At 37.3% G+C, this 23,549-nt stretch overlaps 1 protein-coding gene across 1 annotated transcript in view; it reads left to right on the plus strand.

Annotated features, from left to right (window-relative positions):
* Positions 1–23,549, plus strand: part of LOC150088287 (cubilin-like) — a 1,623,406-nt gene that overhangs the window by 1,553,872 nt on the left and 45,985 nt on the right. Inside the window, exon 45 of the mRNA XM_090370104.1 lies at positions 19,656–19,818. Coding sequence (XP_090226230.1) covers positions 19,656–19,818 — 163 coding nt within the window. The remainder of the gene's footprint in view (positions 1–19,655; positions 19,819–23,549) is intronic.

The following is a 23,549-nucleotide window of genomic DNA, read 5'->3' on the forward strand; positions in this document are numbered from 1 at the left end:
CTTAATGTCCAAGTTTGCAGATGATACAAAGGTTAGCAGGGTTGTTAAGGACACTACTGATGCTATACTGCTGCAACAGGATCTGAAAAAGTTGAGCAGATGGGCTGAGAGGTGGCAAATGAATTTTAACATTGATTAACATTGACAAATGTAAAGTATTACATATGGGAAACAGCAACCCCAGAGCAATGTATCAACTCTCTGGTACTACACTGACAATGGTAGAGAATGAAAAGGTCCTAGGGGTAATTGTGCAGGCAGATATGAAGTTTTCTGAGCAGGCAGACAGCTGCAAGAGTAGCTCATGGTGTCTTATCATGATATACAGGAATTTTTCTAGCAGGGATAAGGAGGTGATTATTCCCTTGTATAAGGCAGTGGTCAGGCCACACTTTGAGTACTGTATACAGGTCTGGAGGCCTCATTTCAAGAAGGATGTAGAGCTACTGGAACGAGTACAGAGCAGGGCAACAAGATTAGTCAATGGAACAAAGGGTTGCTCTTATGAAGAAAGGCTTAAGTTTTGCAAATTACAGTGTCTGGAGACTAGGCACCAGCGAGGTGATCTGATAGAGTTGTATAAAGCCTTGAATGGTTTGAGCATGCTCAATGCTGATGGGATTCTGCCTCTTGTTCAGAATAATCACCTGATTGGACATAAATTCAAATTGAGGAAAGACAGATGTAGAATAGATGTGTGGAAATTTGCCTTTAGCCATCGGGTAGTTGGTTGGTGGAACAGACTTCCATCACTTGTTGTGAAAGTTGATAGCCTAAATAAATTTAAGGCTCAGCTGGACAGGTATTTCGAATGAACGGAGGGGTGAAGTGAAAGTTTTTTTTTTTTTTTTTTTGGCTGATGCTGCTGCATAAGCTTGCTTTCTTGCATCATATGCCTCTACTAATGCTAATGCTAATAAAAGAATTTTTCAACTTTGAAGTTTAATTAACTGTAGGCCTCACTGTGCACCAGGCAGACACATTTTGCATTATAGGAAACATCTGGTAGTTGGTTGCCATTGGCAACCACCATATTGGCAACTTGCCAATATACATTTTTTATTGGTGAAATGAATCAAAATCACTGTAGAGTATGCAGTGCAGATTTCATCATTGACCACGATGGCTGTGTTGCTACAATGTCGGTGTCTTTTTGTTATTCCCCTGAATTCCCATTAAGTAACTAAATAATATCAGTGTTAAGTCAAAACTCTACATTCAACAGTGTAATTATGTGATTACAGCTTGCGAATTGAGCTTGAACTTAGTGAATTGAAGTTATATTATGAGGTGATGTGTAAGCAAAACATTATTTCCACAACACATGATTTTGTGAAAATTGATTTGATCATGGCCTCCATGCTTCACCATGAAGTTAATTGCATGACAGTGAATAAACTTCAGCAACTTAGTTTTTCACAATTGTCTTTCCAAGAAAAAAATGTGATTAAAAAAGAAGGCAGCCCCACACCAAAGATTCAAATTTCTCAGCGAGGAATAAGTAATAATAAGAAATATATTCGCAGTTTTAAAACTGAACGGTACCAAAGGAAAATTTGGCTTTGTGGTTGTGAAGTTAAAAATGTATTGTTTTGTTTCCACGTTTACTGTTCAGAGGGTGACTTAACATGGACAAAAAGTGGCTTTACAAACATAAACAGAATGAAAGAAAAAAACTCTAAAACATGAGAGTTCAAAGAAACATATTGATAATGTGATTTCACTATCGCTTTTAGGAAGCACAAATATTAAAGAACAGCTTAGTGAGGCCTATAGACTGTTGATCTGCAAACATAACATAAAAGTTAAAGAATCATGAAGTTATGGTCTAAAATAATGTACTGCATTAAATTTTGTGGACAGTTTGAAATTCCTTTAAGTGGACATGACAAAAAAGATGATTCTAAAAATCCAGGGGTATTCAGAGGATTAATAAATTTCACCTGTACATTAGATTCCAATTTAAAGAAACATTTAGAAAGTAATGCAGCATTTAAAGGCATTTCAAAAACTATTCAGAATGATATTCTTGACTGTTTGCTGTAAATATGCCGGGATGAAATAAAAAGAGAAATTAAAGAACATTTGTAACTGTCATGGCTGATGATACAACAGATGTTTCAGAACATATACAAATGGTAATTGTTCTGAGATTTTTTTCACTGTGGAAAACCAAACGGCAGACGGAATATCGAAGTGCATTCTAGATCAGTTAGACATTATCCTCGAAGGAAATACTCAAAAACTGGTTGCTCAGAGATTTGATGGCGCAAGTGATGAGAGGCAAGAAAGGGGCAGTTCGTCTAAAATAAAAGAAATATACAAAAATGCACATTTTATTCACTGCTATGCACACCAACTGAATCTGATGATGAGAAATGCAGCAAGTAGTACCCGAGATTCAAGAATATTCTTTTTGAACCTAATGTCGATACAAACATTTTTCTCGAGATCACCACAGCATCTCTCTGTTCTCAGAAAGCATATGGACAGCCGTGTTGCCCGACCTTCCCCTACAAGATGGAACTTCACTATATGCATCATGAACAGCGTTTAAAAAATTTTGAATCCTTAAAAAAGTGCATGGAGGAACTCCAAATGCAGATAAGACGATTTCAGAAGCAACTGGAATTTTGCACATCTTGAGTAACGAAAAATTCGAGTTCTGGTTAAAACTTTTCCATCAGATAATGCCTCGCATGGAAGTAATTTATAATCAAATGCAATCTCGAGAAATTGAGGAAGTAAAAATACATGAATATATAGGAAACTTATGTCATTCTAAAAATCAGGAATTCAATGTACTGTGAAAATCCTTCAAAAACACTCATGATTGAAGTGAAGGAAGTATGCGACTATATATGTGTTGACGTAGGTGAGAGATATTCTTTTACAAAGCAATTAATTGTTTAACAATGAGAAGTTTGTTATTTTTTGTATGAAAATGCTCACGGAAGAGTTACGGGAGCCTACTGAGCCATATTCCATGATTGAAAGAGAAAAACGTCTTACGGAATTACAAGTTTTCTATAGCAGACATGATCTACACAATTATTGCAAATTAACTGACTTGCTGAAATTTATCTCATAAAATAATCTAGCTGAAGTTCTTGGTGAACTTTCAAAACTCATAAAAGTTCTTTTGACCATTCCAATGACTACTTCAAAGCCCGAATGCTGCCATTTGATATTAAAAAGAATATAAACATTTTTAAGGAGCACTATGAATCATGAAAGGGTAAATGCTCAAGAAATGCTTTCAATAGAGAAAAGCTTGGTCAAAAGTGCACCAAACTTGAATGAAAAATTTATTAATCTATTTTCAACAAATAAAAACCGAAGAATGGATTTTGTTTTTAAATAAAAGTTCAATTCTGTTAGTGATAAATGTCTAGTTAATGTTTTGTAGTATTTTTAACTTGCTTATGAATATTACATGTCTTATAGCCAAGGCAATTTAATGTAACTTTAATACACAGCACCCTCAAACATCAGAGTCATGAGCTGCCACTGCAAATTATGTTCACCATGCCTAGTGTATACTATGCATCTCATTAGAAGCTATCTTTCAACTGCAGTTCAAACAGATATGTCAATACCACCGAAAACCTCTCTGGGGAATTGGATTAAAGCTTCCAGAAAAGATATGCCTAAAACTAAAACCAGCAAAGAAACTAACACTCCAATTAGTATCTCAACTGATATCCTAATGGTCTCACATGACAGTAAAAAATTGGAAATGAACAAAGACAGCAAGTAAGCTGAACCACCAACCAATAGTATGGAAGTAGATGTACATTCAGATAATGAGGGACCCATACTAGAACTTCATGCGAATGACACTATGGATACTAGACACCCCAACTTTCTAAAAAAAGAACAGAAAATGTCCTCCAAACAAAAAGCAGTCAGATGAATCACCCTCTACCAAACATAAATAATGCATAACATCATACAGTGGAACTGTAGAGGATTAAGCACTCATTCTGATGACTTAAAGGATTTACTAGCTCAGTTCAAACCCATAGGTATATGTCTACAGGAAACATTCTTGTCTCCCCCAGTTTTGCCAAAATTCTCAATTTTTACAGATGAGATAGGAACTCAGAGTCTCCTGCACGTGGAGGAGTAGCCATTCTTGTTAATTCTAACATGCCATGCAGACCGATCCAGTTAAGAAAAATCGAGAAGCTATGGCTGCTCGTATTGTAGTTGGTACGTTAGCCACCCTTGTTTCTGTTTATATTTCACCATCTCTACCTCTTCTCCATTCAGAACTCAACAATCTATTTACCCAACTCCCAGCTCCAATTTTTCTTCTTGGTAATTTTAATGGACGCCATCCTTTGTTGGGGTCTACTACAATGGGCAGAAGAAGCAAATTTATTAAAGAATTATGAATAAAAATGATTTCAATTAACTAAACTCTGGAGCTCCAACATACATCCACCTACCTACAGGATCTACTTCTATAGTTGACTTGTCAATTTGCTCTCTGACCATCTTTCCAATCATAACATGGTTGGTAACAGCAGCATGTATCATTTAAATAGCATGTAATTATCTGATCCCTTTAATTGTGACCACTTTCCAATTATTTGCCCAATACAAACATTGCTAATTCAAAATCCTGATCAACGATCCAATTGGAAGTTTAGCAAGACGAATTGGGATTGCTATTCTGGCCAAATGCTTTCAGATAGAATTTATGTACAACAGAAACGTATTGATGATGTAACTACTTACATCACCAATCAGATTCTGCGGCAAATGCTTTTATTCCAAAATCCATTCCATATCGCGCTCACTGAAATCACTGGGGGAATGCAGAGTGCTCTAATGCCAAACAAGAAAAAAACCATGCATGGAATAATTTCCAGAAGTGTCCTACTACCACTAATTTAACTGCCTATAAAAGGCTTAAAGCAAAAGCAAGGCAAATTCGAAAGAAAGCAAAACGCGATTCGTGGATTGCTTTTGCATCAACCATCACAAAAGACACCAACACACGGATCATCTGGAGAAGGATACAAGCTCTAAGTGGCAAATTTGTTCAGATGCCCTCTTGGATACTTCACTGGAAAGGGAAAGACATGTCTACTCCTGAAGAACTTGCCAATGTGCTAGCAGAATGTTTTCCCACCATTACTGCTTCTGGCTTCTGTGCATCCTCCTTCCAGAGCATTAAAGATGGTGCAGAATAGTATAAAATTAACTTTTCAAAGCACCGCTCCTTTCTGTACAACCAACTGTTTACATTAATAGAACTGAAAGAATCATTAACTAGATCTCCAGCAGTGCTTCAGGCCCAGATGGTGTTCATTACATCCAGCAGCATGTAACATTTAAACAGCATGTAACATTTAAGCAGCATTTAAACAACATCCAGCAGCATGTAACAACCAATAGACTATTGGTCGTTACATGCTGCTGGATGTTGTTTACCCAGATTTTACGGCTCCCAAAGATATATAAAGTAGGTATACCACTCAGACCTATTGTATCATTTATAAACAGTCCTACGTATGCTTTGTCTAAGTATCTAGCTAAGCTAATTGCACCCATAGTAGGACTTTCCGGCTTTGTCATTAAGAACAGCAAGGAATTTGTGGACTTTATAAAAGGACAGACTGTATGGGAAGATGAGATAATGGTTTTGTTCGATGTAAAATCACTGTTTACTTGTATTCCCATTAGGTTTGGCTTATAGTGTGTTAGAATGGCATTAGAAAAGAATGTATTGTTAAGTACCAGGTCACCTTTATGTATTGATGACATTTGTGAAGGAGTGGAGCTTTGCTTATCTAGTACCGTTATGGTATTCCAAGGTGTCATGTACAGGCAGGTCCATGGCACAGCCATGGGTTTGCCCATCAGTGCCATAGTGGCCAATTTAGCTATGGAGGAGTTAGAAGTCAGGGTATTTGGGGGTTCGGAATTTCCCATGCGCATTTCTAGTTTCTCCCCTTTTATCAAATTTACTTCGGAGGTGGAAGCGGAGGGAAACTTGCCATTCCTTGACGTGTTGGTAATTAGAGAAGGTGGCAGGCTTAAGTCCAAAGTATTTAGAAAGCCGATGTGCTGGGGTCAATATACCCATTATACCTTGGCACAGGCCAGCCAACATAAAAACAGTGTGGTCGAGGCTCTAATAGACAGGGTGGGGTCCCACTGCGGCACCTCCGAGGATAGAGATAATGAAATTGTTCGGGTCACAGTAGACCTCAAGAAGTGCGACTACCCCCAGAGGGTGTTGGACAGAGCCATTAGATGAGTAGAGTCCACCCATAATGAGCAGTTTGCCCCTGTGAGCACCGCATACATTCCCTACTATCCGGGCCTGTCAGACCACATTGCACATATAATTCGGGGGTGTCAGATATGCTGTGTGCAACTCCCAGGTCAGAGGTTGCACATAATTTATGCACCAGTCTTCCATGTGCAACAGTATCAAAGGCCTTTCTAAGATCCAAATATATGATATCAAAGTTATTCTTTGTATCCAGTTCCTTTGTGACTACATCATGGTATCCAATCAAATTAGTCAGACAAGACTTTCCTCCTTAACAAACCCATGCTGTGTGCTATAACTGAAGTCTTTTCTGGATGATCCCGCAATGCTTCTTTAACCATTTCCCCGGAGGATGCTGACAGGTCTGTAATTACCTGTGGCTCCCTTTGATCCTCCTTTCTGGATTGGGGTCACATTTGCACATATCCAGTCCATGGGTACCTCCCCAGAGTCCAGGGAAGCTCTCATAATTATGGCTAAGGGTTTGCTTACTTCCTTTGCCACATCCTTTAATATAACTGGATAGATTCCATCCACCCCAGGTGCCTTTCTTGTGTTTATCTTCAACAGTTTCTCCTCCACTTTACTCTCAGTTATTAAGAGATATCTTGAGTAAAAGACCCCATATCCAAAGAAGCCAGCAGTGGGGTGGTGTACAAAATCAAATGCCCGGATTGTGGGGGTGTGTTATGTGGGTGAGACAGGACGGTGATTGAAAGACCAGCTGGGGGAGTATGCAAACGCAATAAAGTCCGCAAATTATGGGAAGTCTGCTGTGTGAACATTTCTGGTAGAAACAACATCAAATTTCCCCGGAGGATGCTGTCATCACAGATCATGCACAGGGGTTCTGGGATCGTAAATGGTTTGAGAGTTTAAGTATTGGGGCAGCTAGCAATGCTATTAATAGGGATAGGGGTCTACGTCTACACCCACTCCTGGAAACCGTCGTTCTTGGACGTGATGAACGGTTTCAGCTAGCATGCTCCCGAGCCATTTCTGGTCCCAGTGCACAAATGGAAAATTCCAACCATGGAACCATGTGATGTGGGCCGAGGATCTGCTATTAAAGGATGTGCCGCACAGTAGACATATGCTGCTGAGGAAGGAGACTACTGCCTCTGAAAGCTACAGCAAATTTTATCGCTTTTAATTTCTAGGTTTTTAGTAAAGTTTATCAATGTTATTTATATATTTTTATTTTTATTGTAAATAAAGTGTTTTTTGTTACAGTATTGAATTTATTTATCTTCTGGCTGGTGTGAAGCTTAATCATCAACATGGTTTGTCCCCGGCCTTGTAGGCCTATTTAGAGATAAACTTAAGCCTTCTTCATAAGAGCAACCCTTTGTTCTTTTCACTAATCTTGTTGCGCTTCTCTGTACTCATTCCAACAGCTCTACATCCTTCTTAAAATGTGGCCTCCAGAACTGTATAGAGTACTTAAGGTGTGGCCTGACCATTGCCTTATACAAGGGGATAATCACCTCCTTATCCCTGCTAGAAAAATTCTTGTATAACTTTGACAAGACACCATGAGCTACCCTTGCAGACCATCTGCGGTGCTCAGAAAACTTCATATCTATCTGCACAATTACCCCCAGGTCTTTCTCTACCACTATTAGTGTGGTACCACAGAGTTGATACGTTACTCTGGGATTACTGCTTCTTATATGTAGTACTTTACATTTGTCAATGTTAAACTTCATTTGCCACCTCTCGGCCCATCTGCTCAACTTGTTAGATCCTGTTGCAGCAGTGTACAGGTGACCCCCGCTTAACGCTGATAATTCATTCCGGGAAAAACAGAGCGCTAAGTGAATCTGCGCTAAGCGAGCTCCACATTCCCATAAGGTAACATATGTATTTGTAAGTTGCGGTCAGTGCCATAGGATATTTTCTAATCAATAATGAACGGTAGTGAAAAGATGCACAAATATCAGTCAAAATGTTTAATATTCAAATATTTGTACATATAAAATATTCTGCATTACATACTTATATAATTATGTGGTAACTACTTATGTAAAAAATTAAACTTAAAATTCCAATTAAAATCAGGAATTTAATTGATCTAAATTGATTTTAATTGATTTAATTTAATTGATGAATTTAATCATAAAAAATGTGTCGATTTTGGGTTGAACTTTGGCCCTCTTCTAAATAAACTAAAAGGAGTATTAATTTTAAATCCCCCACACAATAAAGTCACCCGATCCTTCACTGCTTTGAAACTGGCATGTTTTTTTCTTCTTTCGATATGAAACTTCTTTTAGGCATTCATTTCCACAAAAGTCCTTCTTCATCTATGTTATAAATTGTTGAGAAGTATAACACACAATACTCCTCTTCAATAATTTTAACAAGTTCTCTTTTGAAAGTTTTGGCTCCTTGATCTGCACTTGCGGCTTCTCCCTAGATTTTAAATCTATTCAACCAGCCCTTACCAGTTTTAAATGGTTCCACCTGTTTTTTTTTTTTTTTTTTTTTTTTTATAATATTTAACTTAACTGAATTCTGCATTGGATATTATCTTCAATAAAATTAGTTAACGTCTTTCCATTTCAATCCTAATAGCCGGCCTAGCCCTAGTTGCTTGCAGTGGAACAGCTATCTTTCCCACTGCTAAAATTAATTCTTTATTTTTTTATAATTGTTCTTACAGTTAAACTTGCAAGTCCTAAATTATGGCACACATCTGCTTGTCGTTGACGGGAATCGATTTGCTTCAAAACGTCTTAATTTAATTTTCAAATTCAGTCTTTTTCTTATATTTATGTCTTCATACTGCGCCCAGACGTTGCTTTTTCATTCTTATCGACCATTATTAACTCTTCGAAAATGTAACTGCATTGGTTGCATTAATTATGATACAATGTTCAAGTAAACTGTCCGTTACGCACAATGTCTAATACTGTACTGAGTGATGACTAGACTTCGGATAAATGTATATAACGCAAATATTACAAGCAATATACTTGATCATTTTTTAAAATGTTGATCTCGGAACTACGTAACAAGTGACTGTACTGCAATTAAATTAGCATGCAAGAAAATTTCACTGAGCATGGAAAAAGTTTTAATGCTGTTTTGCTATTCACTTTCAAGCTATCGACTCCATCAGATGAAACAATTTTGTTAAATATGCCAAAAATGCAATCTGTAAAAGAGCGTTATGGTGATCTGTTATAGCCAGATAAGGGTTATAATATAAGAACAGCGTAAAGCGAACCTCATTGTAACGGGGGCCTGCCGTACTGTCATTAGTGTCATTAACAACCCTGCCAACCTTCGTATCATCTGAAAACTTGGATTAAGCCTGATATACCATCATCATTATCATTTATAAATACAAAAAAACAACAATGGACCCAACACTGAACCCTGAGGGACTCCACTAATAACATTAGTCCACGAAGAGCAGTGTCCATTGATTACCACACTCTGTTTTCTCCCACTCAACCATCCCTTTATCCATAGCAGCAATTTGCCTCCAGTGCCACACTGTTCCAATTTATGCACCAGTCTTCCATGTGCAACAGTATCAAAGTCCTTTCTAAGATCCAAATATATGATATCAAAGTTATTCTTTGTATCCAGTTCCTTTGTGACTACATCATAGTATCCAATCAAATTAGTCAGACAAGACTTTCCTCCTTAACAAACCCATGCTGTGTGCTATAACTGAAGTCTTGTCTGGATGATCCTGCAATGCTTCTTTAACCAGTGCCTCCATTAATTTCCCTGGAACAGAAGTTAAACTAACAGGTCTGTAATTACCTGTGGCTCCCTTTGATCCTCCTTTCTGGATTGGTGTCACATTTGCACATATCCAGTCCATGGGTACCTCCCCAGAGTCCAGGGAAGCTCTCATAATTATGGCTAAGGGTTTGCTTACTTCCTTTGCCACCTCCTTTAATATAACTGGATAGATTCCATCCACCCCAGGTGCCTTTCTTGTGTTTATCTTCAACAGTTTCTCCTCCACTTTACTCTCAGTTATTAAGAGATTATCTAGCTTACTGTCAGAGTTGAATACACCTCTGCATTTCCCTTGCTGAATATCTCCTCATGTGTGTGTGTATGTAGATGCAAAATATTCATTTAGTTTGTTAGCTACCTGAACAGGATCACCAACAGTTAAACCATAGATATCAAATGGACCAATCTGATTCATTCCCTTCCTTCTAGAGTTTACATAAGTAAAGAACTCCTTGCTGATTTTCATTGCATCCTTTGCCAAAGATTTCTCGTAATCTGCCTTCACCTGCCTATCCTCCTTTGTAACTTGGTTACAAACCAGCTTATATCTATCATAGGCTTCTGTGTCACATGTTAATTTATATGTATCCCATGCATTTTTCTTTTCTGCCATATGTCTCATTAGTTCATCTGACATCCATTTAGCCCTAAATCTTGAACAATATTTCTTTGTTGGTATGAAAAGCCTAGTAGCTTCCAAGATTAATTCTTTGAATGCTTCCCATTTTGAATTTGTTGTTAGTAACATGATCAGTTGGTCCCACCGTATAGAATTTAAATACTGTCTCAGACCACTGTAGTCACCTTTACGAAAGCAAAAACCCTTCCCTTTACCCTTGATTGTAGTTACCTCTTTGAGTAAATCCCACTTCAGCACACTGTGATCACTGCCACCTAGTGGTTCCATTTTTTGCAGATTCTTAATGCATGAAGAATCACTACTGATAATCAGATCAAGGGTATTACTCCCTTTAATTGCCTCCCAAACATGCTGCTGTAGTAAACAATCATCCAGTAAATCCACAAAAGCCTTACTAGTGTGTGAGTGACCAACCCACAAATTCCAGCCAATCTCTGGAAATTAAAATTCTCCATTATAAAACACTCGGATTTACTGGCCTAATCTATTTCTCTGCATAATTGCTCAATATACTCATCAGATTCATTTGGCCTATAACACACACCTATTCTCATTTTTCCTTTCCTAGTGCTTATGTCACACTAAACAGACTCAACAATGCATTGCCCACCAGCATCAATTGAATGTACTTCCTTAGATTTTATGTGTTTCTTAACTAAAGCATAATCCGTCCTCCTTTTCTGTATACATTGTACTCCCCCAAATGCCAGTTCTGCACTGCTTATGTCTGTGTGACACCATGTCTCTGATATTCCAACAATATCTGCCTTTGATGTCTCAACTAGCACTTCAAGCTCATCGAATTTATTAACTATACTCCTAGCATTGGCATACATGCAAGTATACATGCACCTGTTTCTACTCTTAGTTACCCTAACACAGCCCATGTATTTACTTGTTCCACTATGACTCTCAACAGTCCTGGAAATCCCCATTTCCTTACTTTCCAGGCTGCTGCTCAATTGCATTTCAATAGAAGTAGTGGATGAATCACTTTTACCTCTGCCAGCGGCTACTATTAATCTATTAGTTCATGTATCCCCCCCCAAGCTAGCAGTTTTCCAACCCACCTAACTCTGCCTCGATAGCATCAGCAAATATTCTTGCACCCTTTCTATTGACGCGTATCCATCCCCGTAGAAGCAGTCTCTCCTGTTAACAAGTCTCTCCTGTTAGCAAGTTATTATGCCATAAAGCTTGCACTTGAACAGATTGTTAAACACTCCATTTCACCAGCCCTAATCCATACTGACTCTCTCAGTGCAGTCTTTTTTGTAAGGGAGAATTTCTCTGCCTCTCATCATATATTGAAAACTATTCACTATGAGTTACTCTCTTGCAAAGGGTCCAATCAATCATAACATTTTATTGGGTACCGGGACATCCAGGAATTCCCTGGAAATGAGTCTGCTGATCTTGCCGCTAAACAACCTCTTACCACATTCTCACAGCGCCTTCAGGTTCCATATATGTAATTTGCAAGGCATGTTATGAAAACTGGTCACAAATCTGGCAAAGTAACACCAACAACAAACTTTACCAGATCAAACAAGAACCGGAGTTGTAGCCATCTGGATTCAGACGAAACAGACAAGAATTGGGCATACTCATATTACACACCCGTTTTTATTATTGGGAGAAGATCCACCACAGTGCACATCCTATCAGACTGAACTTACAGTTTGCCATTTTCTTGCAGATTGTCCGCTTTACTTATCAATCTGTTCTAGGTCATTCACCTATTCACCTTTAAGTCATTCAGCAAATTAAGCAAATCCCAGATTTTGTCCCATCTTCTTGGAAATCATGCAGTCATAGAAGTCATAGAACTGTTAAAATACTTAAATTGTACTGGCCTATACACAAGTATATAATTAAATAGTTAAAATGGTATATGGATATAAGAAATATGCTATGAACTGACACAATTTGGCCTTAGTAGCCCTTGTGTCATCAAACTCAACAACAACAACATCTTACATTGTAACAAGCCGAGTTCGGGTTCTGTGTATGGCAGCTTGGTTGTACTCAGAGATTCTTTGCACTGTCTGCTTCCATTTTGATCCTCTTTCTGCCTTAAGAGGGAGAGTGAAAGCTGCTGGGGACTGAGAGCCATTTGTTTCATTGTGTTGTCATATTTAATTAAGTGCTGGAAGATTTTGTCTTTTCCTCTTCTTGCTGACCAGGCATCTTGAAGAGAACCACTACACGTTCATTGCCAATAAAGTGATGTAACAGAGCTTACCAACTGGGAAGGTGTGCATGAATGGATTTTAGGGAGGCAGGCCAACCATCAGTATTTTTGACTGAGTGTCTGATAACACGCAAAATGCCTGTTCCCCCTCTAAGCCCCATCAATGGATTAGTATTACTATTAATAGTGGCAAATGATGCAAGAAAGGAAGATTTAAAAAAAACAGCGTGTGTACCCTGTATGCATGAAAGATATTTTATTTTATGTGAAAACATCTATGTTGGCACTAGAGTAAAACCGTTTAAATTTTTGAATGGTTTGATCAAAACTTACGCTAGTTAGAAGGTTGATATTGATCAAAATCTTGAGAAGCAGATTTTATTAAAGTCTGCATTTTTTTTTTAATTCTCTATGTTTTTGAACTCATTTCTTTTTGACACAAGAGGCTTCTTCAGTGGCTTTGAAGCTTTTATTCTTGCATAACATTATTACCTGCTGCTGACTCTACTGAATCAACATTAGTGACTGAGTTGGCATAATTTAGGAAGTGACTTCATTTCCATATCTTAGTATGATCTTACTCTACTGAATCAACTACTTACTCTACCAAATCAATGTTAGTGACTGAGTTAGCATCATTAGTGCCATTTAGGAAGTGATGTCACTTGCATCATTTAAAATCTAACAGCCACTTAATGGGAAGTGATGTCAATTGTGTCATTTCCATAAAAAATTTCATTAACAATCAGTTGTGTCATTTTCCTAAGAACATTTTGTTACCAATCAGTTTTACTCCAGTGCCGCCATAGATGTTTTCACATCAAAAAGTTTCATAATAAACAAGAAAACCCTTCCCACATAATCTGTCCAGCTCCTCCAATAACTTGGCTTGTTCTTCCTTGAATTTATTCAAATTACTCACTTCCACAACAAAAGATGGAAGCTTGTTTCAACAATCAACCACCCACTGGCTGAAGGCACTCTTCTGCACATCTATCCTGCAATTATCCTTCCTCACTTTGAATTTATACCCCCACATGTGTATTGGCTCAGCAAGAGAAAGTATGCCATCAGCATTCAGTCTGCTTAATCCATTAAGCACCTCAGTCAGATCATCTTGCAGGTGTCTAGTCTCCAGGTGTTGCAATTTGCAGACCTGTAGCCCTTCTTGGTAAGACCACCCCTTGTTCCCTTCAATCTCGTTGCCCTTCTCTTCTCAATTTCATTTTCTGTTTTTGGTGATGAAACTGTGTCATATCAGTGTGTCTGAATTGGATCAGCAGTTGAAAGACAGATGTGAGGATGTTCAAATTGACCCAAGAAGCAGGCATCCGTCAACCACTCGAAATGAGGATAGAGTTGCAAAAGTTCAGGAAATGTAACAAGAGATCATCATTTGACCCTCAGAATGATGGCTGATAAGTTGGATATGAATATGGAGACAATGAAGTTCTGCACGAAGATTTAAGAAAAAGGAAGATATGTGAAAAATTTGTGCTGCGTAGCCTCACAGATGAAAAGCTATTAGTATTAGTAATGGTCGCATGGTGCAAGAAAGCCCATGACTTATGCTGCATCAGCCAAAAAAAAACCGAATAAAACAGTGATAAAAAAAAATAATAAAAAAATAATAATAATTAATAAAAGAAAAGGAAATTAAACCTATCATCCTATGCATTTCCCTCACCCAAAGGTATACTATCCAGTACCTTCGGGTGAGGGAAAGCCACTTTCCAAGATGACACTCAATGAAGAGTGTCATCTTGGAAATACTTCATCCAGACTTGTCAAGACAATCTTAATTTCCTTGACTGTATTGTAACACTCATCTCAACTGGAGATGAGTGTTAGGTACTTTAGTACGATGTGGAGACAAAGCATTAGAGCATTCACTGGACTTCAAAATCATCATCAAGGCTAAAAATGTTTCAATTACATAAGTCCAGGATCAAGATGATGCTGGTGGTGTTTTTTGGCAAACAGGGTGTGATTCACCAAGAATTTTACCTGATGGGGAGAGAGAGAGAGTCAATGCTGCGTTTTACATACAGGTGCTTCAAGATCTATTGAAGCACATTTCAAAGGAAAGGCCACAATTTGGAGAGAAAGGCAACTGATTCTTGTTGCATGACAATGTTCCAACCCATTCCAGACTTATTGTGAAGACATTTCTAATGAAAAGTGGCATCGTACAGATGCCACTTTTCATTAGAATGAGATTTCAGGATGTTGAGGACATGAAGAAAAACGTAACTGCTGAAATGAAGATTATCTCTTTGGACATCTTCACTGACTCTGTTCAGAAACTTTCAGAATGGTGTAATAAGTGCAGGTGGTGACAACTTTCAATAAAATTACAATCATTTTTTAAATCCTTTGCTTTGTCTTCTTTTTATTGCACTAGCCTAGGAACTTTATTGCCATACCTCATATATATATATATATATATACACAGTAAAATCTCATTAATACAAACTCCTTTTTATACAAGGTACTCATTTATATGAAGCACATACCATTCCCCTGCGAAAGGATAGTATTTGTGAAAAATTTGTAAATATATTCATTTATTGCAAAATTCGGTTAATATGTATTACAAAGTTCTTTTTCACCCAGTGAGAAATAAATATTGTCATTTTGTACCTTTAATACAAATCTTGGCAGAGCTGTCCGATTATTGCACCTATTATTGCCTCTGGCCACCCGGCTCCCTACTTCCTGAAGGATGGCCCCGATTTGTTAGAAATTAGTTTTCTGTAAACAAAATCAGTTTATGGTAACTACAACATCAAGAGCACCCTGCAAAACATCTTTCTGAAGGATGAGTTGTTAAATTAACGGCGAAGGTAAAGAAAGCCTGCACGAGAAATGTCTCGGATAACTTGCACGTAAAATTAGTTTGCCGATACGGCACTCTAGCGCTGCTCACTCAGTAAACAGACAGTAGGTGTTATCTGTCTGGAGCAAAGTCGAAAACAATATACTGATTGACAGGTAGGCATGGCAAATGAGGTGCTGATTGGTGCACGAACACAACATACAATAACATCGGTTTAGTATCACTGTAGCAGCACTAATGGTAACTTGTCCTAATCGCACATGCTCCAACATTTACTGTAATGGTGAAAAAAGGTCAGGTTACCTCGACTTGAATCCCATGGGAGCTTGAACCCCTCCCAAAGTGGAGGAGGTAACCTAGCCTTTTTTCTTTAGAATCATGAATGGACTAGCACATAAATTGTTCATTAATAAAATATTAATTTTTTATTACTGTACTTTTATTTTTAAAGACACTCATGCGGATACACACGTATCATAACGTCAATCAGCACCTACTGGTAAATACACATCATAATGCCAACCAATGACTACACAGTAGCTTGTCGTCTGTCGCGCCCACCACCAATCATTTCATCGTTTGCCACGCCTACCTGTCAATCAATATATCCTTCTCGATTTCTGCTCCAGACCGAGCAGCACTAGAGTGCCGTATCGGGAAGCTAATTTTCCGCGTAAGTTATCCAATGTTTCTCGTTGTTCTCGTGCAGGCTTTCTTTACCCAAGCAAAATTAACAAAAGAATAAAAAGTTTTTCTAAGTTGTTTAAATGCACTCTCTCGCTCTCCACCCGAATAAGGTTAGTTGCAATTGTTATCCCAATTCAAAGAGTCTTTTGCTATCGTATACAGAAATCTATTTTTTGTGCCATTTTATCTGAGTTGATGTCTTTTTTTTTGGAACTTGTGTCTTTAAATTAATTTAAATTTTTGTTTATATTAAATCTTATCTAGCAGGATTATGGCGACAAAACTTAAATGGATGGAATCAAGCCTGAAAATTATACTAAAAATTACACAAGAGGCTGATAGGATGGAAAGAAGCAGAATGGACATTGCAAAGGAATACAACATCCCTTTACCTACTTTATCTACAATACTGAAAAACCAAAAAAGACATGAGGAAGTGCATGACACTGGAGCAGCTATGAGAAAAACAAGAAACAAATTCGTGGTGAAAAACACGAGGAGCTTAAAACAAAACTTTGAGTAGTACCAATAAATTCATACATCTAATTTGCCAATCTTAGGTCTGATTTTGAAGAAAAGGCAAATTATCTAGCTTAGCAGCATGGGATTAGCAACTTCAAATGCAGCAGAGGCTGGCTCCAAAGGTTTAAAGACAGGAATAAATTGGTTTTGCAAAATGTTGCAGCGAGTCTGGATTAGTCAACAAAGAAAAGGCTGTACGATCCATTCTTGAAAAATATGAGGCAAAGGATATTTTTAATCTTGACGAGACAGGTTTATTTTATAATTTGCTGCCAAACAAAACATTTGCTGTTCGAGGAGAGTCTTGTCATGGTGGAAAATTTAGTAAACAAAGACTGACTCACAGTTCTGTTATGCTGCAATTCAGACGGCAGTATAAAACTACGCCCACTTGTGATTGGTAAGTTTTCCAAGCCAAGATGTTTTAAAGCAGTTAACCAACTTCCCTGTGATTATGAGACCAATAGAAGTGCTTGGCTTATGGTCAATATTTTTCAGTCTTGGTTATCAAAAGTGGACAGAAGAATGGCTTCAGAAAAAAGGAACATTTTGATGATTCTAGATTGTTGTACAGCACATTCTGCCAAGACATTTAAGTTTACAAATATATACAGCTGTGTTTTTACCCCTACCACCAGTTTAATGCAGCCATTGGAGCAAGGCATATTTATAACCTCAAGAGAGCATACAGAGCCCGCCTGATAAGGTACTTGATCTGCAACATAGAAGGAGGGAACAATTTGCAGCCAAATTGGAATGTCTTGGATGCTATCTGTAATCTTGTTATTGCTTGGGACAGTATTACATCAAGTGTAATAATCAACTGCTTCAGAAAGAGTGACTTTGGAGAGAACGTGATCGAAAAACATGGTCCAGCAGATGACTGTGATAGCAACATTGAGGAATTTGAAGGAGCATATGGATTTTGTTGGCAAATTTGAAGAGTTTGTAAAGGTGGAGGATGAAGTTTCTACCACTGCAATGACAACACCAGAAGAGCTGCTGAGCACCAAACAAAACGATGGTGTTTTTGTTACCAGTGACAGCAAAAGTGAAGACGCACACACACACACACACTTTGAGCATCTAAAAAAAGATGCCCAAAATGCATAGAAGAACATAATAGAGAATGTGTTGGTCTGCAGTAACGTTGATAAAGAAACAACTATTGCATTTGATAAAGTTGATGCTGAAGTTAAAAATGCATATAAGACAAAAAACTGTGCAAACAACATTGGATTCTTTCTTTAAATTAGATTAATTTATTAAAAAAATGGTTCGTATGTCTCCTTTTATATTAAGATTGTAATTCTTTTTACTGTTATACTAAATTATGTACTGTATAATATTTTCATTTCTGCTAATTGCTCTTTTCTTAGTTTATCTTACAAATAAAATAAAATCTTTAAAAAATATGTTATTCCTATTACTATATTGTTAGACAAGGCCTTTTGTTTTTATTTTATTTTTATTATTTTATTGATTTAAATTAATTTATTTTTTTATATTATTATTTTTTTTATTATTCTTAGATACACAGTATGTACCAAAAAAAAAAATAAATAAAAGGTAAAATTATGATACTTTTGGGGGACCTCGTTACTACAAACTTCATTATTAAAAAATGTGAAAATTTAGGTCCCTTGAACTTTGTATTAACGAAATTCGACTGTATAGGGCTTTTTTTCCTTCCAGGTGCTGGAACAGCATTACACAAGTTAAAAAGAAATAAAAATTTTAAAAATCATGTATTTAAAACAAAAAAAATTATTTTAAAATTAATTTTTTTTTGTTTGTTATTTTTGTTGTTGGCACATTGGTGGAGAGTTAAGCTACATACGCTGCTCTACTTTGTGACTCATCTATTGAACAGTTTGCCAATAAAAATGATTAATTAATAATTAAAATGCTTACTAAAATCATGGTGTATTTATGGCCATCATGCAGCTATCTAGCTCAGCAACATGGGATTAGCGACAAACATAAAGAGTAAAAAAACAAATTGCAATACAATAAGATGCTTTTAATCTGGAAATCTTTATAAAAACATTTTGAATAATAAATAAATAATACCTATTAAATTAGTTTTATTAATTAGATTTGCTGATTTACTATGCCCTTGTATGTCAAATTAGCACTTCTTCTTCTTCTTGGATTGCTCCATTGTATCAACACTTATGATATAACGATTTAAAAGGATCACTGGGGAATGAGAATGCATACTGTTTATTGTATAAGTATATTATTGAAGTATCAAATAAAGGAAAGAGTTAGCACTTTATTAAACACATTGCAACAAAGAAGTAAGAGTGCAGAGCAAGCTGTGAAAGGAACAAGGTTCTAAATTGATAAAATGTTTTTCTTCATCACTCAGAAAAAAAAAAAAATCACTCAAAACTAACCGTGTAAGACTTTTTAAAACCGCAAATTTGAAAATTTTGATTATTTGAGCACCATGATTTTCTAAAGATTTTTCTATCTAACCCTAAATCTAACCATGTGCACTATACACTAATAAATCCAATAAATGAATCTCAAACTTCTATGAAAATTGGCAAAAAATTTGGGTTTCTGTTACTAAGATTTCTGTTATATGAGGCAGGTCAGTTCCAGTCACCTTTAATAACTGAGGCCTCTCTCTCTCTCTCTCTCTCTCTCTCTCTCTCTCTCTCTCTCTCTCTCTCTGTAGTTTAATTTATTATTTTTTTTTTTTATACAGATTCGTGATGGTGGAAATTCTTCAGCATCTCTAATAGCTTCTCTTTGTGGTCACACACTTCCAAATCCTGTTTTTTCAAGCAAAAATAAATTATGGCTACAAGCTCAGTCCACTAGAGATAGTCAAAACATGTTTTACATTTCATATACCATTACAGATCAAGGTAAATTTATATGAACATTGTTCAAATGAAAACATCGAAGTTAAATAAACAGCTCTTCCAACTTTTTTTTTGATAATTGGTAGTGGTGGCATATGATGCAAGAAAGCAAGCTTATAAAGAATCAGCCAAAAAAGGAAAAAAGGCTCCCACATGACTTGTCCATCCGTCCACTAATTTATCTAGTTCTTCATTGAATTTATTCAAGATGCTCACTTCCACAACAGCAGATGGAAGTTTGTTCCAACAATCAATCACCCACTGACTGAAAGCAAACCTCTACACATCTATCCTGCAACCATCCTTCCTCAATTTCAATTTATGCCCCCTCATGTGTTTAGTCTGAGCAAGAAGAAGAATGCCATCGGCATTGAGCTTGCTCAATCCATTCAAAGCTTTAAATGCCTCAATCAGATCACTTCACAATTCCGTATAAGGTTCCTCACTGACTTAAGGTAAGTAGCTTCATTATTTTTGGTATATTATCTTCCCCTTGCATAACATGATGAAAGTAATGCCTCAAGACCAATTTTAGAGAAAACTTTCTTTGGTTGTTGCTAACGGAGCTACTCGTGCACATGAAACTGTGATAAACTGATGTTTGCTTGGCATCAAATTCTGCTGGCTTAGTAGCATCTGAAGGATCATCATCAGCCATTTTCAATCCACTGCAGGATGGAGGCCTCCCAACAACTTTCCATTTACTGCCCACAAACTCTTGGATTTCATCAGTCCATCTTTGTTGTCTTCCAGATTTTCTTTTAGCTCCTCTTTGATACCATTCTGTTAGTTTCCTAGTTCATCTGTCATCATGTCTTCCAGCTATGTGTCCTGCTCAAGACTATTTCAGTTCTTTCATTTTTGATAAGATTGTCCTTTATTTATGTTTGCTGCCTAATCCATGTGTTTCTCTTCTTATCTAACAGTCTGATTCCTAATATAATTTGTTCCATTCTTCACTGTGTAGTTTTCAGCTTCTCTTCCATAAATCATGGCGGGGAGTATACATTTGATCATTATTTTATATTTTAACCAAATTGGAATGTTTTTCCTCAGTATGTGACTATATTTCCTAAATGCTACCCATCTGAAATATCTTTTTCTCTTGAGTTTCAGCCATTTACCATTATTAGCATTAGTAGGGCATGTGATGCAAGAAAGCAAACTTATATAGCATCAGCAAAAAAAAAAAAAAAAAAAAACACTCTTCCCATTTCACTCATCCATTAACTCCAAACGTTTGTCTAGTTCTGCCTTGAACTTATTTAAGTTACTGACCTCCACTATAACAGATGGAAGTTTATTCCAACTATCAACCATCCGCTGGGCTAAAGACGAATTTCCGCACATCTGTTCTACAATTGTCTTTCCTCAATTTGAATTTATGTTCCCCTCGGTGAGTAATCTGAGCAAGAGGAAGAATCACATTAGCATTCAGCTTGCGCAATCCATTCAAGACCTTATACCTCAATTAAATCACCTCGCAGGTGCCTAGTCTACAGAAGCTGCAATTTGCAGAACTTAAGCCTTTCTTGGTAACACCAACCCTTTCTTACCTTCAAGAATCTTGTTGCCCTTCTCTGTACTCATACCAGCAGCTCTACATCTATCCTAAAATGATTCCTTCAGACCTGTGTATAGTACTCAAGGTATTGCCTGACCATTGCTTTATACAAAGGGACAATCAGCTCCTTATCCCTGCTAGCAAAACTTCTATATATCATTGACAAGACACTATGAGCTCCTCTTGCAGCCTTTTTTGCACTGCTCAGAAAAATTGATATCTGACTGCACAATTACACCCAGGTCCTTTTCATTCTCCACTACCTTGAGTATAGTACCAACCAGTTGATACATTATTCTGGGGTTACTGGTACTCATATGCAGTACTTTACGTTTGTCAATGTCAACTTCAGTTTCCACCTCTCAGCCCATCTGCTCAACTTTTGCAGATCATGTTGTGGTAGCGTACTATCATTAGCATTTTAGCATTAGAAGAGGCATGTGATGCAAGAAAAAATGCTTATGCAGCATTAGCCAAAAAAAAAAAAAAAAAACCGCTCCCATTTCACCCCTCCATTCGTTCCAAATACCTGTCCAGCTCAGTCTTAAATTTATTTAGGCTATCAATTTCCACAACAAAGGATGGAAGTCTGTTCCACCAACCAACTACCCGCTGACTAAAGACAAACTTCCGCACATCTTTCCTCAATTTGAATTTATGCCCTCTCAGGTGATTATTCTGAGGTGAGCAAAAGTGCCATCAGCATTGAGCATGCTCAAACCATTCAAGGCTTTATACACCTCAATCAGATCACCTTGCAGGTGCCTCATCTCCAGACACTGTAATTTGCAAAATTTAAGCCTTTATTCGTAAGAGGAACCTTTTGTTCCATTCACTAATCTTGTTGCCCTTCTCTGTACTCGTTCCAACAGCTCTACATCCTTCTTAAAATGAGGCCTCCAGACCTGTATACAGTACCCAAGGTGTGGCGTGACCATTGCCTTTTACAAGGGCATAATCACCTCCTTATCCCTGCTAGAAAACTTCCTGTATATCATTGACAAGACACTATTAGCTACTCTTGCAGACCATCTACACTGCTCAGAAAATTTCATATCTGCCTGCCTACACAATTACCTCCAGATCCCTTTCATTCACTACAACTGTCAGTGTAGTACCACAGAGTTGATATGTCACTCTCTCAGACCATCTGCTCAAATTTTTTGGATCCTGTTGCAGCAGAGTACTGTCATTAGTGTCCTTAACAACCCTGCCAACCTTTGTATCGTCTGCAAACTTGGACATTAAGCTTGATATACCATCATCAATATCATTTATAAATACAGAAAACAACAATGGACCCAACATTGAACCCTGAAGGACTCCACTAATAACAATAGTCCACGATGAGCGTGTTCATTGATTACCACTCTCTGTCTTCTCCCACTCAACCATCCCTTTATCCCTAGCAGCAATTTGCGTCCAATGCCACACTGCTCCAATTTTTTCAGCAGTCTTTCATGTGCAACAGTATCAAAAGCCTTTCCAAGATCCAAATATATGATATCAAAGTTATTCCGTGCATCCAGTTCCTTTGTGACCACATCATAGTATCCAATCAAATTGGTCAGGCAAGACTTTTCCTTAACAGAACCATGCTGTGTCTGAGCTATAAATGAAGTCTTCTTTCAATGATTCTGCAGTACGTCTTTAACGTGCCTCCATTAATTTTCCTGGAACAGAAGTAAAACTAACAGGTCTATAATTACTTGTGTCACACTTTGATCCTCCTTTGGGAATTGGGGTCACGTTTGCACATCTCCAGTCCATGGGTACCTCCCCTTAGTCCAAAGAAGCTCTCATAATTATGGCTAAGGGTTCCCTTACTTCCTTTGCTGCCTCCTTTAATATAACTGGATATATCCCATCCACCCCGGATGCCTTTTTTATGTTTATCTTCAACAATTTCTCCTCTACTTTACTCTCAGTTATTACAAAATCATCTAGCTCACTGCCAGAGATTAACTCACCTCTGGCATTCCCCTCCCTGAATAACTCCTCGTGGGTGAATGTAGATGCAAAATACTCATTTAGTTTGTTAGCCACCTTTGCAGGATCATCAACAGTTGAACCGAACCATCAATATCCAGTGGACCAATCTGATTCATCCCTTTCCCTCTAGAGTTTACATAGGTAAAGAACTCTTTGTTGTTGCCTTTGCCAAAGATTT

The sequence above is a fragment of the Mastigoproctus giganteus genome, chromosome 3, assembly GCF_048544385.1.
Source record: "Mastigoproctus giganteus isolate SK-2022 chromosome 3, ASM4854438v1, whole genome shotgun sequence".
Lineage (NCBI taxonomy): Eukaryota > Metazoa > Arthropoda > Arachnida > Uropygi > Thelyphonidae > Mastigoproctus > Mastigoproctus giganteus.